Source organism: Ursus arctos, unplaced genomic scaffold, assembly GCF_023065955.2.
Source record: "Ursus arctos isolate Adak ecotype North America unplaced genomic scaffold, UrsArc2.0 scaffold_11, whole genome shotgun sequence".
In the NCBI taxonomy this organism is placed as follows: Eukaryota; Metazoa; Chordata; class Mammalia; order Carnivora; family Ursidae; genus Ursus; species Ursus arctos.
In genome coordinates, this window is record NW_026622775.1 from 63,647,187 (window position 1) to 63,665,967 (window position 18,781).

An 18,781-nucleotide genomic window follows, 5' to 3' on the forward strand; every position below is an offset into this window, starting at 1 on the left:
CTTCTGAGACCAAATGGCTTGATTTTTCTATTTTCTTTGGAGGTTTTCACAGATTTCCTACTTCCCTTTTGCATGAGGGAAAAGGCTGGATGTTGGTTTACAATTCTCTCGTATCTTTGTTCCCCAATTGTATTCTGCGCTCATCCCTGCTCTCTTCAGCCTCTACAGGGTGTTCAGTCTTAGCATCTTCAAATGAGTCATCTATGCATTAATTCAACAGTTCCATTCTTAACTGTGCAAAGAGCACAGTCAGCATAAACAATGACCATGCACTCTGAAATCATTCTTCATAACGATCCTGCTTTGGTCAAGAATTTAATGCCTGAACTTGTCAATATTCATGCTGCAAGATGTCCATTGTACTGGAGGGAAAAAAAAGTGTAAGGGTCACCAGTCCTCGCTCACATCTTAGAAGGTCACTTTATTGTGTCGAAGTCAACAGTCTTCTTTCTGTTGCCTTTAGGTAGAGCTGAACCAGATGACTGGTGTCAGGTTTCCAGAGTTTGGGGTGTATATTCTTCATATGTTGAGTATAGGACCTGTCACGTCGCAGGAACCTAATAAATCGGTTTTGTGTGCTGCGGCGAAGTTGAAGAGCCTGTATTTAGTGATGTGGATTTCAGCTTGCTCATACTGGAAAGATGCTGTTTCTTTTTGGTTAGAATGAATGCAGTACCCTTTGTGCTGTCTCTTTGTTAATGAAAACTCAGTTTTTGAGGTAGGAAACTGTATCTTTCTGTTTTGTTTTTCTCCAGGGTTTTGCCCAGAGTCTCCTTAAAAAGATGTCACATCGAAGTTCTATTCCTGGCTGTGGAGTGACTTTTGAAATTGTCTCCAATATTCCAGAGGTGAAGGATCGTATGAAGTTTGAGTTTACTAAAAATAAACATGTAAAAAGAGCTAACTCCCTGAAAGTCACCTACCTAAGAAATGCAGAGTCAATGAAATTGTGTATTTGGGCAAATGCTATAGATTTGTAGAGGAAATTTCCTAATCTTATTGTTACTCATAGTAAAATGTATTTGTGGCTTTAAAGGTTCTGGTTTTAGTATTTTGTTAAAGAAGAAGTTCCTTTTAGCAAATCAACACTCCTAGAAGACAACCCTCCTTTTTACTCCTAGTAGCCATAAGGTAGCAATATTGTCACCCTCAAAGGGAGGCAACAGAGCACAAAATAGAGATTCAGGCTTTCATTTTGGAATCACACGGATATTTTGTCACCTCTTTGTGAGGTGAAGTTGGTAAGTTACTTGGAGCCTAAATGTTTTCATTTATTAAATTGGGTTAGTGATAGCTTCTGTACAGGGTTGTTTTTAGGGATTAAATGAGATGCTGTATACAAGTCGTTGTGCACACGCTAAGCAGTCGGTTGTGATTGCCATTATTATAGTTCCTATTATTATTTTCTTCTCCTTATTTCTCTTTCTGAACTGAGACCGTCATAAACACATGGAGTTTAAAATACACCCCCAATGGAAGCTTGCTGCATGCTGTGGTTATGTATATGCTTCCTGATATTTACTCCCAGCTGTATTCTCCTGCACCGCGGCACAGCTGGTAATGGAGGCCTTCCTTACACGGCTAGGGGAAAGGGGTTCTAAGAAAAAGACCCTGGAGAAGAGAGAAGAGCAGTTCCTTCTGTGACACTCACTCTCTCAGATCGAGGAGTGAGTGAGGAGATGCAGATTGTACTTCCCTTGCGAGCGGAGAAGTGGGGACGTGCGCTGGGAGCGAACACTCCCTGCTAACCACGCCGTCCATATCTGCATCATTCTCTTCATTTTTGAGGGCTGGACGTTGTTGATTCTGTTGAGTGTTTGAGCAGTAGGTGGACAAAATATATTTTAGTACAGAGATTTGGAAGACTGAAAAGATTACACAGTACTTCAGCTTTGTTTTAGATTTCTTGTACTGCAAGAAACCTTGTACTGGATCTTCAAAGTGTTAGACTTCCACAGTAAATATTAGCTGTTTAACTATTTAATTTGGAGCCCGTTGAACATTTAAAAACCAGGTCTGTTGCAGACTAGCTGCAAAATCTTGGGTCTGTAGTAGATTACTCTTTGTCTACTTAGATGCTCAGCTAGAGACTTACTATTTATTCTCTGCGTCTGAATGTTTTATGTGCCTTTCTGGCTGTTTCATATCTTAACTCTATAAATGGTTTGAATGCAGTTGAGAAACAGTGACCTCTGTAGTGAACTCCCATTTTTCCATTTCTCTCATCTTCCTTCCCCTCCTGTCTCATCCCTTCCTGATTGTAGATTCTTTCTCCTCTTTAAAAGTGCTTTTATTCTCTGGGTGATATGATTTTCAAAGGGAGGAAATGTGGGGAGGGGATCAGCTGAGAGATAAGCATATAGCCTCCCATGATTGGGCTACCTGTTAATAATTAGCTAGACATCTAAGTTGGCAAGTGGCTTTTTTCATATTATCAAGCCCTGAAGACTTAAAACTCAACAATGAAAGGACTGCACTTAGTTTATTTTTTATTTAAAAACAAAATGAAAAGATTCCTTGAGGAGCGAGGTTTATCATGAAAAATCCTTAAAAAGTTCTTTGTCTTCGCTGTTACAGTAGCTCTGAGAGCTTGGTGTCGGAAAGAACTGATGATAGGCCAGAGAGCAGGAGATGGTTTCCCCTTTTTCTACCCCAGGACCCAGTCATTCCACCTCTGGGTGCTTACCCAAGAGAAGTGACTGTGTGTGTCCATGGAGATGTGTACACAAACACTCATAGAAGCTTAATCCAGAGTAAATTAAAACTGCAAACAACCCAAACATCCATCAGTGGGTGGATAGATAAGGAAGTTGTGGTATATCCATAGTGTGGAATATCACTTAGCTATACCAAGAAATGAAGTTCTTGAATGAATCTCAGAATCATTATGCTGTGTGAAAGAAGCTAGACACGAAAGAGTATGATTCCATTTACGTGAAATTCTAACACAGGTGAAACTAATCTGTGGTGAAAGAGCTGACCCTGGCTTGGGAAAGGGTAGGGATTGACTATGAAGGCTGTAAGTGAACTTTCTGAGGTAATGGAAACGTTTTTGTATTTTGATAGGGGTGTGGGTAACATAAATGTATACATTTCTATAAAACTCAAGTTTCCCTTTCTTACAAAATCAGGATAATATCTATTCCTTTCAGACACCAAAAAGTGTTCTGTGTTGAGAGGTAGAAGGAAGAAACAATCATCCTCATTTTATAGCTGCGGAAAGAGGAAAGCCACATAATTGGCAAAAAAGGCAAGATTAGAATTTAGGTCTCTTGACTCCTGGTAGAGTATTCCTTCCAAGTTCAAATCTTGCCTTTTTTGCCAATTATGTGGCCTTCCTCTTTTCTCATCTATAAAATGAGGATAATTGCTTCTTTTCAGGGTTATTAAAAGCCCAAATGAATCACTGTAGGAGGTAGAAGTTTTGTGAACTTAAGCCACCTCCCAAATTCTTCCATATTTTATCTGTTCTAAAGCTCATTTAAATTTTTAAAAATACTTTTGATGTTAGGTTGTGTCTTATAATCGATATCTTAAAATTAATTGGCAGAGTTTTTTTTTTTCTCCTTAGTGGTATATAAAATAATGTGTTGGTTTTTTTTTTTCTTAAAGTTGATGGCATCTTAAGATGCAGTGGCATATGGCTATATATTTTGTAGTTTTTGACATTATTATAACAAATTCACAAGTAAATAAAGTATCAGATTTTCTCTGAGAAGAGTAATTTGTCATGAGCCAAGCTAGCTTGACATGATTAAATGCACTAACAACGGCCCTCCTTGACTTGTGAGTATCCCATTTATATGCATGGGCCTCCCACCAGAGGAGCAGGGATGGGCTCTGTGGGAAAGCACAGTGAGCGAGAATTTACCTAGATACTTTTCTTCTTGGTGGGTGCTACACCACCTCTGGCCTCTGTCACTCCGGAATTGAGGATTGAGAGCAATTTTAGAAGCTGCCACATGTCGAATGTATAGTTCGTGGTTGGCTGCCGAGTGAAAGGGTTGAAAGCCGCCCTACTCTCTTTCCTACCCTCCTGTGTCTGCGTCCTACCGGTGTTGTTTGGACCCCAGCTTCTCATTCCTGTCTCTTGCCCCTTGGTGATGTATTTCTGAAGTATTGTGGTGGCAGTTGTTTTTCCAGCTATTTCCACCAAGTCCTTTCTAACCCATAACATTTTGGTTTGCAGTAGGAATACAGCAGGGGACGGTTTTACTGAGAATGTGCTGTGTTTCAGTGGCACTGTGTTTAACCTTGCAAGTTGATCTAACCGCCATTTATACCATGATTTCTGTGGGAAAATGCATTTTGAGTTCCAAAAGCTGGCGTTCAAATGGAATTTTGGAATACACCCCATTTGTTAGTTCAGTACTCTGCGTGTGTGTATTTGTATAGATCAAGAAGCTTTTATGTTTCCTTCTACAGAGTACTTAATTTTAATACACAACTTTCTGTTCTCCAGGATGCGCAGGGAGTAGAGGAACGAGAAACATTAGCAAGAATGGCAGCTAATGTTGAAAACACGGCTTCTGCTGATTCAGAGGCTTATATTGAAAAATACCTCAGAAGTGTGCTGGCTGTGGAGAACCTTCTCACTTTAGATCGTCTCCGCCAGGTTAGCCAACAGAGCTGGTAGCAGTGGTGCTGACCCAGCCTCATTCTCTTCGCCTCTCTGCAATTCGCAGTGTTGTTACATCTAAACTTTTGAAGCATCCGTTTAAGTGGAGTGTATTAATTTAGATAAAACTTGTCAGTTAAGTCTGTGAACATATAAAAGCTCCACTTGGGAAGTTACTTTTACCAAGATGCTAAATGGTATCTAGTTGCCTTGAGGTAGCTGGAGAAAATATTTAACTCTTGCTGGCTAAAGAATTACTTTAAAAATTATTTGATAATGGACAATAATGTTGCTGAAGAAATAAGTAGGAATGTGGCAGAATGGGCCCTTTTTCGCTTAGCTGGACATGCCTGCCATAGCCTTAGAGTAGATCTCTAGAAGGGCTAATAGAGATGCCAGCAGTAAACCTAATCCTTAGCGGAACCCTAAACCTCATTTTACATAGCAATATTGAGACATTTTTTTGTTTTAACCAAAGATCCTTATGAAAAATAAAAGCGAATGATCTAATTTTGACGATCTTTCTCCTGGGACTAACTTCTGGCCAGCTTCAAGGTGGCCATCAGTAGAAAAAGAAAAGAATGATCTAGGTAACCTATTCGCTATACAATTAGCTTTGAATATTCCACAGTGATTGGAATTAGGTCATTCCACAGTGTGAAGAAACAGCCATGATTTAAAGAACCAGGAATGTGTATGTACAGATGATAGCTCAAAGACTGCTATACATGGAATTGCTCTGGAAGTGGGCCTCTTATCTGTATTTTTCCTCTGTACGTTTTCTGACTGACAGGAAGTTACAGTGAAGGAACAGTTGACGGGAAAGGGGAAGTTGAGTAGGAGGAGCATTAGCTCTCCCAACGTGAACAGAGTGAGTACACGGACTCCCCGTTCTGTGCTCTGCCTGCGTTCTCTCTCCTTGGATAACTCTTCTCTGTCCTTTAACTCTCATCTCGATATCATTTCCTTCTCCAAACTGGTTAGGTGCCCCTGTTCTCTACCCTGTAGCATCTGTGCACCCCTTTGTCCCTGTCCTCACCAGTAGGATAGGAAAGTGTCCATTTAAGTTTGTCTCTAGTGTTTCTCGCTATTTTTTGTCTGAGCAGTGCCTAGCACAGTGACTGGGTGTTCAGTGAGTGTTTGTTGAACTAAAGCAAAACTAACTGAGTGCCTTGGGCAAACCATTTGAATTTTCTGGGCCTAACTTAATTACTTTTAAATTGAGAAGCCTGGACTCGGTTTACAAACTCAATTGCTTAAAGGCCATCCAGGATAGTATAAATGAGTAAAATAAGTTAGGTGTGTTTCATAACAGTGTCTTAAGTTTGTTGTTGTTTTTGAAAACGTAGGTATAATTTATGTGCATATTAAGCATACAAATAATTCTTCACAAAGAAATATGACTGTGGCCCTGTGATTTATCTCTCCTTTCCTTACTTTTGACAAAGATGTGGATATGAGAAATATTGCCTTTGTCTAACTTTACACCAAGAAAACCACAGTACAACCATTGTAATGAAGAGCAGCTGACCCTTAGCCTTAGTGTTTGAGAGACGATAGTGAGAGGTAGGGAGAGTATCAAACGGGAGGACACACGTGGCCCCTGAGTGACTGATGATATCACTAATGATCTCAGACTGAAAGATTGGAAACATTCTCAGACATTAAGAAATATCACTTTCTTTCTTTTTTTTTTTTTAAGATTTTATTTATTTATTTGTCAGAGAGAGAGCACAAGCAGGGGGAGTGGCAAAGGGAGAGGGAGAAGCAGGCTGTCCTTGAGTAGGGAGCCTGATGTGGGGCTCAGTCTCTGGACCCTGGGGTCATGACCTGAGCCCTGAGCTGAAGGCAGATGCTTAACCAACTGAGCCACCCAGGTGTCCCAAGAAAAATCACGTCATTTCAACTTAAAATCTCATTTCTTCAGAAAACAATACATTCAAATGAAGCGGTATTTGCAGAGATTTGGTATTTAGAATCCTATGGTTTAGGAACGCTAGGTGGCTCAGCTGGTTAAGCATCTTCCTTCGGCTCAGGTCATGATCGCAGGGTCCTGGGATCGAGTCCCACATCAGGCTCCTTGCTCAGCGGGGAGCCTGCTTCTCCCTCTCCCTCTACCTGCTGCTCCCCCTGCTTGTGCTCGTGCATGTGCATGCTCTCTCGCACTCTCAAAAATAAATAAATAAAATATTTTTTTTTAAAAAAAGAAAGAATCCTGTTGTTTAAGATAGTTTGTGTCTGTACATCTGCTACGAATACCCAGAGAAGGAAGTTGTAACATCAGGACATGGTAAAATAATTAGTAACCTGGTATTCTTTAAACAGAAGGGTACAAACAGGTGAAGTATCCCTTACGCAACCCAGTTGTTGCCTCAGTGTAAACTGGGTATCTGATCTTGTATAAACCTCTCACCTTAAAGTTCAGTTCAGTTTAAAAAAAAAATTGTGAGGCACATCTGGGTGGCTCAGTTGTTTAAGTGGCCAACTCTTGACTTCGGCTCAGGTCACGAACTCAGGGTCCTGGGATCAAGCCCCGCATGTGCTCTGCGCTCAGTGGGAGGTTTGCTTGAGGATTCTCTTTCTCTCCCTCTGCCCCTCCAACTGGCCCACTGTCTCTCTCTCTCTCTCTCTCTCTCAAAATAAAGAACTTGTTTAAAAAAATTGTGCCTAATAATGTCTCAAAGTATACACTAGCCTAATTTACAAATGTCTTGACAACAACGTCTCTGCTACCATCTGACTTTAACATTTTGTTGATTTGGTTTTCAAATTCTTGTATTTCTAAGACCGTAGATTTCTGTACTTTCACACAAAAGCACTAATCCCCTCTTTATTTCTTCTTCAGTTGTCTGGCAGCCGACAAGATCTTATCCCATCCTACAGTCTAGGCAGCAATAAGGTAAGTGTTCATAACTATTTTTCTGTCAGTCTTAGACCAATTTCCCATTCAGCTTTCCTCTTCTCAAATATCACATGCTCGTTTTGCATGCCAAAATTTCTCCGACTCTTCTATGCTATGTGAACTTTATTGCAAAGTGTTTACAGTTCATTTCTTTTTTACCTGCCCGTTAAGATTTATTAGACCTTATTACTCTACTTTTTAAGGGTTAAAAACCAATTCTGTTGCTTGAGTTCAAATTTCTATGTAAAATATTCTTCCTGTTTGTGTCAAAAAAGGAAATTTAAATCAGATTTTTAGTAGTAAAATATTGATATAATGATTGCAAATGTGTGAGGAATAGGAAGATTTTATCTGAAAATATTATTTGCTAGAAGAAATTAAAATAAGGGAACAGAACTTTTGTTAGTTGGGATTTATTGTTAATGTAGCGTTCCCCAATTTAGCAGAGGTTTAAGCCCAGAGAATTCTTTATCATTTACTTGAAAGGATCATACTCAAAATTGTTGTAACTGGATACCCTATATCACAGTTTTGTGCCTGATGTTTTTTGAGGGACCTGGTTAGATATTGGTACTGCTAACTGTAGGCAACATGCTCTGTATTGATATCTTAACTCTTGAGGAGGGTAAAAGTGAACGTGTCTTATAAAATTGCCTGATATCAGGGATTTGTTTCAAAATAATCACAGGGGAGGATGGGAGTATAGATAAAAGAAGATTGGCTATTTAGCAGTAATGGTTACAGCCGCATGGGATTTGTTATACTACCCTCTCTACTATTGTTAGTTATTCTACACTCCGTTTTTGTTTGTTTGAAATTTTCCTTATAAAAACTTAAGGAAAAAGAGTAATTAGTTGATGAATAATTAGATTTATTCATAAGATCTAGGTTACTAGGAGTTTACCTGAAATAACATAAAAATGTATGTGTGTATATATATATATATATATATTCCATTATTTCAGGCAAACTCCTAGTAACCTAGATCTTAAAAAATGAGCCATATGTATATATATCAATGTCTATAGACATAAATTGCTCTCCAGCTCATTAATTTACTGATCACCTACCTCGTCTCTGAAAGTGTGCTAAGCACTCCTTTATACGGATCCAGGGATAGGTTTGACCAGTTTTTTTTTTTAATGATTTTTTTATTATATTATGTTAGTCACCATACAGTACATCCCTGGTTTCCAATATAAAGTTCTTGATGAACATAGCACAGGTTGCGATTACCAGAACAAAGCTGAGTTTTTGGGAAATTGATTGTGTCATTATTTTTTTTTTTTAAAGATTTTATTTATTTATTTAACAGAGATAGAAACAGCCAGTGAGAGAGGGAACACAGCAGGGGGAGTGGGAGAGGAAGAAGCAGGCTCATAGCGGAGGAGCCTGATGTGGGGCTCGATCCCATAACGCCGGGATCACGCCCTGAGCCGAAGGCAGACGCTTAACCGCTGTGCCACCCAGGCGCCCCAATTGTGTCATTATTTTTAAATGTAAATAAATGAAATATTTTAAGGAAAATATATAAGGAAAAAACAGGACTTTTTGTGTTTGTTTGGAATTACATCTAATCCTAATTCTCAATTATATTATAAATTCCTTGAAAGAAGTGGCCAAAAGTTTCTATCTACCCCCAATCTCCTTATGTTTAAATAGAGAAAATAATAGTATCACTTGAAAGAAAATTACTGTGCTTTGTCTACACCAAGTAAGTGGAACAAAAGAACATAGATGCTATGCTAGAAGTATGATAGAGTGAGAGACCAAAGGAGGGAGTGGGCACTTTTAAAGGCATTACTCACAGATCAGGAGAGGCTGCAGAGAGGTGTTAACCCCCCAAAGCTGAAAGATGATGAGGTCACCCCAGGCAGGGAAGGAGTGAAAGTAACAGTGTGAGCAAAAGCATGGAGGGATGAACAAGCTTACTCTGTTGATGACACTGCATGCAGTGTGACTAAAGGAGAGGGGTCTGTGGGGTAGACCCCAGAGAAAAGGGGCCTGTCGACGTTCTAACATTATATACCAAGGAATATTATATACCAAGAATTCCCCAAGACTGGGTAGTGTTTAAACTAATTGACCTACAAATTATCAAAATCCTATTAAACCCCTCTGCACAGCAGTGCTGCCTGTATACATGTGAAATGACATATATACAAGAGTGTCCCCTGAAACATTGTAATGGCAGAAGATTGGAAACAAACTAAATGTCCATTGGTTTGGTCTGGTTAAATATACTTAATCTGGGGACATGCCATACCCTCCCCCCCTCCATACACACAAATAAATAAATGGGATACTATACAGCTGTAAAAATGATTAGGAACCCTTCCAGATACCAATATGGGGAAATTACTAGGATATACTTAATGATTAAAAATGAAGTGCAAAGTGGCTCGGTCAGTTGAGCTTCTGACACTTGGTTTTGGCTTAGGTCATGATCTCATGGGTCACGGGACTGAGCCCTGAGTTGGGCTCCCCACTCAGCAGGGAGTCTCTTTGAATATTCTCTCCCTCTGCCCCTCTCTAAAAAAAATAAATAAATCTTAAAAAAAAAAAAATGAAGTGCAGAGGGGCACACGGGTGGGTTCAGTCAATTAAGTATCTGACTCTCGGGGTGCCTGGGTGGCTCAGGCATTAAGCATCTGCCTTTGGCTCAGGGCGTGATCCCAGAGTCCTGGGATCGAGCCCAACATCAGGCTCCTCTGCTGAGAGCCTGCTTCTCCCTCTCCCACTCCCCCTGCTTGTGTTCCCTCTCTCGCTGGCTGTCTCTCTCTCTGTCAAGTAAATAAATAAAATAAAATCTTTAAAAAAAGAAAAAAACTATTAAAAAAAATAAGTATCTGACTCTTGTTCTCAGCTCAGGTCTTGATCAGGGTCATGGGTTCAAGCCCTGTGTTGGGCTCCACACTGGGCATGGAGCCTACTTAAAAAATAAATAAATAAATAAATAAATAAATAAATTTTAAAAAATGAAATACAGAATAGTATGCTGCCATTTATATTACAAAAGGAGGGGCACAGGAGAGACGTGTGTGTGCGACTGTTTATGGAGTGGCGTACATATACATAAGAAACCCTAGAAGGATATATAAGAAGCTAATACAGTTACTTATCTGCTTGGGCAGAGGGTGGAAATATGTGGGGAACTAAACAGGTAGGAGTAGAGGTGGATTTCTTACTTTGCCTTCTTATATTATTTGGTTTTTGGATCATATGAACAAATTACCCATTTTTTAAAAATTAGAATTGAAAACATATAGATCTATGAAGATCTCAATAGCAGCAGGAAAAATCATTTGTCAAAATTCAACACCTTTTCAAAAAAATATATTAGGATTGAAAAATTTTATTCCCTACTCTTTTAAGTAGCTAGAAGTTTTTGTTTCCTTGTGTGAGTTGTTTGAGAAGGTCTCCAGTTGCTCTATCTGTAATAATTTGTGCACAAAATCCTAAAGGAAATTGTTTTGAAAAATCTCAAAGTCTCTTTTTTTTTTTTCCTTTTTCTTTGGGGGACTTCCTGCATTCTTCAGTTTTCAGAGCTCCAGGGACAGGTAATTAATCCATTAGGTTTTCCTAATGAGTGGGATATAAGTACTATCCTACTACCTAAAACTTGTATCATGCTTGTTTTTACCTTGAGAATAAGAATGAATTTTTAAATGTAGTTTTTATAAGATGACTAAATTTGGCACTGTACTAATTTTTTGGCTCTTGCTCTTTTGTAAAAATAACTTTGGTGGTCAATATATAGGATTCCTTTCACATGATTCTTTTTCTAAGACTATAAAAATATCTGTCAAAGGAGCCCAGGAACTAAGGCATCTTAGTGAATTTAGAAGGCTCTAGAATGTAAGGAGTTGGAGTTAATTCATATTAAGTAGATAATACAAATAAATATTTGGGAACTTGTAAGATGTCCTTTTTTCAAGCTTGGGACAGAGAAAGAAGAGTAAAATGGCAGAAGTGCCTTGGGCATTCCTTTAACATCACAGAGCTTTTCTCAGCAGCACCATCTTGGTTTCTTTGCCTGAAATATTTAATGCACAAGAGAGTCAGAAATATAATTTTAACCTGGAGTTGATGATGCTTAAAATGCTAGAAAAATGTGTTTGAAAATTATTGAGTATTAGTTACATCTACCTTGCAAACTTGTGTGGGTCTATTTCTAGGTTCTGTGTCCATTAATGTATGTGTGTATCCCTCTGGTCTTGATTATGAAAGCGGAATTATAGCCCACAGAATATGATGTGCTGTCTTCCCCTGTGTAAGATTGGAACATTCAGGTTCGTTGAAACAATGTTCAGAAGCCAGGAGAGGCCACAGAAGAGGTTCACGTCTCCCTTTCTCTCCTAATTTTCAATTGATATCATGGCAAAGATTAGTCATTTAGGACACAGGGACACTAAAAGCTGTGGGAGGGAGGCAGGGATGGAGAGTTTGATAAGATTAGGGCTTTTGAGGAGGTGGTGAACTACTGAAAACAGTCTCCTTGTTTGGCTTATGACACTTGGAATTTGCCCAGCCACACTTTACACACCCTTATTACTGATGCTCACTACATATTAGAATTGGAATTGCTTTACTGAGCTCCACCAAGCTTGAATTGATGGACCAATTAATCTTAAAAAGATAAATTGAATTTGATGAACTACTCCCAACTTTTAAATTCACCTTAGGGCCTAAAAGAAATCATTCTTTTTTTCCCCTCAAGTTTTTATTTAAATTAGTTAACATACAATGTAATATTAGTTTCAGGTGTGCCGTACAGTAATTCATCACTTACATACAACACCCAGTGCTCATCACAACCAGTGCCCTCCTCAATCCCCATCACCCTTTTAGCCCATCCCCCTGCCACCTCCCCTCTAGCAACCCTCAGTTTGTTTTCTATAGTTATAGTTGTTTTACGGTTTGCCTCTCTCTTTTTTTCCCCCGTGTTCATCTGTTTTGTCTCTTAAATTCCACATATGAGTGAAATCATATGGTACTTGTCTTCCTCTGACTTATTTCGCTTAGCATAATACTCCCTAGCTCCATCTGTGTTGTTGCACCTGGCAAGATTTCATTCTTTTTGATGGCCGAGTAATATTCCTCTGTGTGTGTGTGTGTGTGTGTGTGTGTGTGTGTGTGTGTGCGCGCGCGCACGTGCGTATCTTCTTTATCCATTCATCAGTCAGTGGACATTTGGGCTCTTTCCATAATTTGGCTATTGTTGATAATGCTGCTATAAACATTGGGGTACATGTATCCCTTCAAATCAGTATTTAAAAAAGTCATTCTTGATAGTCTTTTCAATTAAAAATATATCCCTAATAAGTTGTTGGGACTACACCAAAATAAAAGGTGTTTGCACAGTGAAGCAAACCATCAAAAAAAACAAAAAGCCTACCAAATGGGTGAAGATATTCTTTTTAAGATTTTATTTATTTATTTTAGAGATAGAGAATGCCAAGATAGAGAACGCAAGGGAAGGGCCAGAGGGAAAGGAGAGAGAGAATCTTAAGCAGACTCCACACTGAGCACGGAGTCTGAGAATGGGCTCGATCTCATGACCCTGAGATCATGACCTGAGCTGAAACCAAGAGTTGGATGCTTAACCAACTGAACCACCCAGGTGCCCCCAAGTGGGAGAAGATATTTGCAAATCAAATATCCATTAAGGGGTGAATACCCAAAATATATAAAGAACTTATACAACTCAACACCAAGAAAAAAAAAAAAATCTGATTAAAAACAGGGAGAGAACCTGAATGGACATTTTCCCAAGGAAGATAGACAGATGAAAAGATGCTCAACATCACTAATCATCAGGGGAATGCAAATTAAAACCACAATGAGATATCACTCTATACCTGTCAGAATGGCTAAAATCAAAACGACAAGAAATAACAAGTGTTGTTGAGGATGTGAAGAAAAGGGAACCCTCATGCAGTGTTGTGGGAATGGAAATTGGTGTAGCCACTGTGGAAAACAATATGGAGATTCCTCAGAAAGTTAAAAACAAAATTACCAAATGATCCAATAATTTCACTACTGGGTATTTACCCAAAGAAAACAAAAACATTAATTCAAAAATATATATGCACCCCTGTGTTTATTGCATTATTTACAATAGTCAGATATGGAAGCAACCCAAGTGGCATCAATAGATGAATGGATAAAGAAGAGGTGGGATGTGTGTATAACACACACATACACACAATCATGTGCATATGATGGAATATTACTCAGCTATAAAAAATAATGAAATCTTGCCATTGCAACAACATGGATGGACCTAGAGGTTATAAAGCTAAGTGAACTAAGTCAGAGAAAGACAGATACCATATGATTTTACTCATATGTGGAATTTAAGAAGCAAAGAAAAAGAGATAAAAAACCCCAGACTCTTAAATACAGAGAATAAACTGGTGGTTGCCAAAGGGGAGGTGGGTGGGACATGGGTGAAATAGATGAAGAGGATTAAGAGTATACTTATCTTGATGAGCCCTGAGTAATGAAACAAAGAATACACACACACACACACACACACACACACACACACACATAATTGCAGTGATGTTGCTGTTTACTGTTAGTGGATATTTCATCATTATTATAAGGCAAGTTTTTAATAGATATAATGAAAACTTAGCAAGCATTTTATGACCAGTCTACCAAGATGGACTTAGCAACAGAACTAATTTCAGCAGATTGTTTGCTTATCCATCTAAAAATCGGGGTGCATTGAGACCTTTTGCAATGCAAAGAACACTGTCAACTTAAAAATATTGTTATTTCTAAAGCCATTTTAGAAGGAATTATGCTTTTTAATAAGTTAGTAAGATATTGTGTTTATGATCTCCTGATTGGGGTTTTTGATGCAGTTAAAAGTATCCAAAAGCTTAAATGAATATCTGATTTTTGTGTGTTTTGGCTGCATCACCTTTGTGGAAACTGCAGTTATTTAGTGTGGCACAGGTAAAGGCTGAAGCCAGATACAGTCACTTCTTCTTTGGTTGCGTTAGAAGCCACCTTTGGACCTGGCGTGTTGCTGGCACTTCTCTTTCTTTACCTCTTTGTCACTTTCCTGGTCAAAAGCAGACCTGGTTTGTTTTGTTTTGTTTTGTTTTTTGTCGTTGTTGTTGTTTTAACTTTCTTTTTCCTTTTTTTTTTTTTTAATTTGGAAAACCCAAAGAATTTGTGTCTGGGAAGAACAGTAACAGGAGAAATATAGGTGCCCAAGGAAGACCAAAGCATGTTCTCAAGTCACCTGAGAGCCTCCCCACTTTTCCCTGTTCCATTTTGTCTTTACGTATGATGCCAGCTACAAATAATTGCCATCTCGAATAGGGTTCTATTTCTTGGAATTCAGCCTGTTAGCACAAATAACCCCTAATAAGTATGGAGCTAGTTTAAGGCTCTAAAACAAAGCCAGAGTTTCCTCTCTTGTGTCTCCTCATCTTGGCTGATTCTGAAGTTTGGTAGACATGCAGAATGTTAGAAACAAATCACAGATCTGTCTTTTCAGATTCCACGCATATATGTATTTATAGCATACTCTTTTCACTTTGAGAACTGTGCTCATAAGAGAGCAGAAAGGTCCAGTGTTTGGCCAGGTTCTTTTTATTCATTGTCCGGAGTTCATCTCCCTCTAAAGTACCCTTAACTGGGCTGCTTTCTTTTTTCCCCCCTCCAACATTTCAATAAAGGGAAAATAACTCTGGAACAGCCAAGGATGTAAAATTTATTGGAAGGACACTAATTGCCTTGTCCCCGAGGGGCAGTGTATGTAGTTAGACACTGAACCACAGGTTTCATTTCTGGCAAGAGAATGGACAGGCACTACAGGAGAAAAAGAATAAGTGAATGATTTCAGTGAAATGTTTCCCCAGAGATCTGTGGGTGTCAGAAGGAAGAGGAGGGAGCGTTGTACCCAGTTTATCATCCAGATTTGTTGTTCCCTCTGAAGCAGAGTCTGTTCTTTCCCAGATCAGTTTGAGACACTCTGTGTCCCTGTCTTTGGTTGGCGAGACATGGGAACAGTTAGCATGAGAAATTCCTCAAGGTTAAGATGACGGTTAAGGTAGTGTGGATGGAGTGAAATGTGTTTCCATTTTTCATCATCTGCCAGGGCTAGTGGTCGGGCTAAGGCGGGATGTGTGTACTGTGTACGGCCTTTCAAATGTTCTTGCTTGAGCGATTTGAATCTATGAGACAGTAAAAGTTATTGCTTCCATTCTGGTTTGTTAGTAACATTGTGTGTGGGAGTGCCAGCTGGAAAGTATTACCTGGGAAGCTAGTGGAGCCCTGAGTGTGCCTTGGGGAAGAGATGACACCTACATTATTTGTCACTGGACCATGTACACCGAATGGCTGTGGTGCTGACTCCAGATCAGCTACTTAGTTTCCCTAAGGAACAGAGCGCCACTGGCGTCAGCTGCCAAACAAGAAAGAAAAATCGAAAATACAAAAATAAATGTATTCTCAAAGTAAGTTGTCTTCAAAACAACCTTGCATGAGCTTAACACTGTAAACAAAGCAGGAGGCTTTTCTTCCTCTGAGAAGCTCCAAAGAGTATAGACCTTAGTGTTGAGCTCCCTGATTGTGATGTCCCAGGGTACACAAAGCTGCGGTTTCCCAGACAATTAAATTTAAATGCAAAAGACATTAACGAAACATTAAAGTATGTAAATCAGTGTGTGATTCATAGGAACACAAATGCTTCTACAGTGAAGTATTTCAGAGTTCACGGTTTCCCTAATCATCTCGTCATGTCTGTTTTGTTTCCTGGCTTCTAATGCTAAGACATCACACCATTTTTTTTTTTTTTTTTTTTTAATATCGAGTGCTGAGAGCGTTCCTAGGGAAAAGTGGCGTTCTCGGAGGTAAACAGGATCCAGATCACTTAAGGTTTATTGATTTTATGATCAGTACTTAGGTTGCTGCTAAAAGCAGGTAGGTTTCCATACATATCTGAAACCGTAGAGGCTTTCCACCTCCCTCCATCTTCAGGAGCAGTGAAGAACTTGCTTTGCAGGCGATTACTAAGGAAAACTCAAACGTCGTTAGGGTCACTCCTCTGTGGAATACCAGCTTAAACTAATATAAAATACTACTATTTAACAAAGATGAAAAAGAAGTCAGAGTGATTATCAAAGGATCAAAGGGGAACTCAAAAGCTTTCAGAAGATTTGCATCTCATCTCCATTACTGGGTTTTGTACTTGTCACATTTGGTTGGGGTTTATTTCTTTACCAGATGGGACTGGTGTTAAGAGTGCTTTGATGATATCACCATTTTTGTGGCTCACCACCCATTCTGAATTGGTTAATTAAGCCATCACCCAACTGGCATTGTTCTTGTGTAATGCAGTGAAGTTTCTTAAATGGGAATTTACAAAGTTGGGAGTACAATAAAACTTGTTAATCCAGAGACTTCCATTATGGGGAACTTGTGATTACTTGATTTGTGCTTAACTGGAGCTTCTCTTTCATATCTGTGGAAAATAAGAGCCTTGGTAATATACTGTTCTAGAAATTTTTACTTTCATGAATGGTGTTTGAATGGCTAGAAAGATACACGGTGGAGAAGGGAGAAGAGACAGCCCACAGTGTTAGGGTTGTTCCTCAGTTTCAGTTGAGAATCTGAAGCGAGAGTATCTTGAGGCAGAAGAGCAGAAACAGCCTATGAGGCAGAACGTAAGGAAGGATTTCTAAAGGAAGGTCTTCATATATCCGTATTTTGTGGAAAGCAACATGATGTATAGAAAAGAATGTTAGGACAGAGCTGAGGAGACTGTAAATTGTGAACTGGAGGGAATATCCAAATGTGAGGTATTATTAGTATTTGGGACATCAACACTAAGAAGATGAAAAGTATAAGAAGAAAGGTACTTCAACAGTCAAATCTGTCATGTCTTGTAAAGGGAACAAGGCTTTAGTGATGTTTGACAGGTTCTTCTTAAATATCTGTAGGTTTTTCTGTTCACTGATGCATTTGATTAAAAACTGCTGCTTTTGTCCTTAACAGGGCCGGTGGGAGAGTCAGCAGGATGTATCGCAAACTGCAGTTTCCAGAGGCATAGCTCCAGTCGCCCCATCCCTCCCTGACTGTCCCCCAAATAACCATTCTCCTGACCCAGGTAAGTACTGTTTTCATTTGTAAATCACTGTCTTGAAATTTGAGCATCTTTCAGAAATAGTTTAAATCAGGATTTCCCACCACGTAACCACTGACCTACTAGTTAATGTCATCTGATTTTTTTCCCTCTTTTGTCTTAACATGTTGAGTTACATTGATTTTTGAATGTTGAATTTATATTGCCTCTCTCTGAGAAATACCACCTGATCGTGATGCGTTATCCTTTATATGTGCTTGATTCTATTTGCTAATATTTCATAAAGGACTTTTGTGTATATGTTCTATGATGAATATCTACTTCTCTTTTCATAATAATAATTATTCTCTTGTCGTAATAATGCATTTGTTAGGTTTTGGTATCATGATTATGTTGGTTTCATGAAATGACTTGGGAAATATTTCCTTATCATCTTTTTTTCTGTAAAATTTTATATATTCAGTATTGCTTCTTCCTTAAATGTTCGACAGGATTCACCAGTGACACTATCTGGGCCTGGAATTTTCTCTTTGGGAAACTTTTAAGTTATGACTGTAATTTCTTTAATACAGGGTTATTTAACATTTTATGTTTCCTTATGAGTCAGTTTTCATAAGTTATGTTTTTCAGGGAATTTTCTGTTTCATCTAAATTTTAACGTTTATTTCAATAAATGTTATGATGTTCCCTATTGCCCTTTTAACATTCGTAGAATCTGTTGTGATGTTCCTTCTTTTTGCTTTTTAATTTTTTTAAGAAAAAATATTTTAAAGATTTTATTTATTTATTTGAGAGAGAGAGAGAACACAAGCCAGGGAGAGAGGAAGAGGAAGAGGGAGAAGCAGACTCCCTGCTGAGCAGGAAGCCTGACGTGGGGCTCAATCCCAGGACCCTGGGATCATGACCTGAGCTGAAGGCAGACGCTTAGCCCACTGATCCACCCAGGCACCCCTTCTTTTTACTTTTGATAATTTTTGTTTTCTTTCTGGTTTTCTAGACTACTTTTGAGATATGTTTTAGTTTTCTCAGTCTTCTCCCAGAACCAAATCTGGTCTTACTTTCTTTATTGTTTTTTTCTGTTTCGTTGATTTCTGTTTCTTTTTGCATATCACAAATTTTGGAATGTGATGCTTTCATTTTCATTCTATTCAAA

At 38.8% G+C, this 18,781-nt stretch overlaps 1 protein-coding gene across 2 annotated transcripts in view; it reads left to right on the forward strand.

The window, feature by feature from the left end:
• The window catches only part of KIF13B (kinesin family member 13B), a 193,682-nt gene that overhangs the window by 139,877 nt on the left and 35,024 nt on the right, over positions 1-18,781 (forward strand). Inside the window, exons 32-37 of one of the 2 annotated variants that reach the window (XM_026518909.4) lie at positions 756-848; positions 4,463-4,615; positions 5,412-5,489; positions 7,464-7,517; positions 11,060-11,080; positions 17,541-17,652. In XM_026518909.4, the coding sequence (XP_026374694.1) occupies positions 756-848; positions 4,463-4,615; positions 5,412-5,489; positions 7,464-7,517; positions 11,060-11,080; positions 17,541-17,652 (511 nt within the window). The remainder of the gene's footprint in view (positions 1-755; positions 849-4,462; positions 4,616-5,411; positions 5,490-7,463; positions 7,518-11,059; positions 11,081-17,540; positions 17,653-18,781) is intronic. The other variant, XM_026518910.4, reaches the window with a different exon arrangement.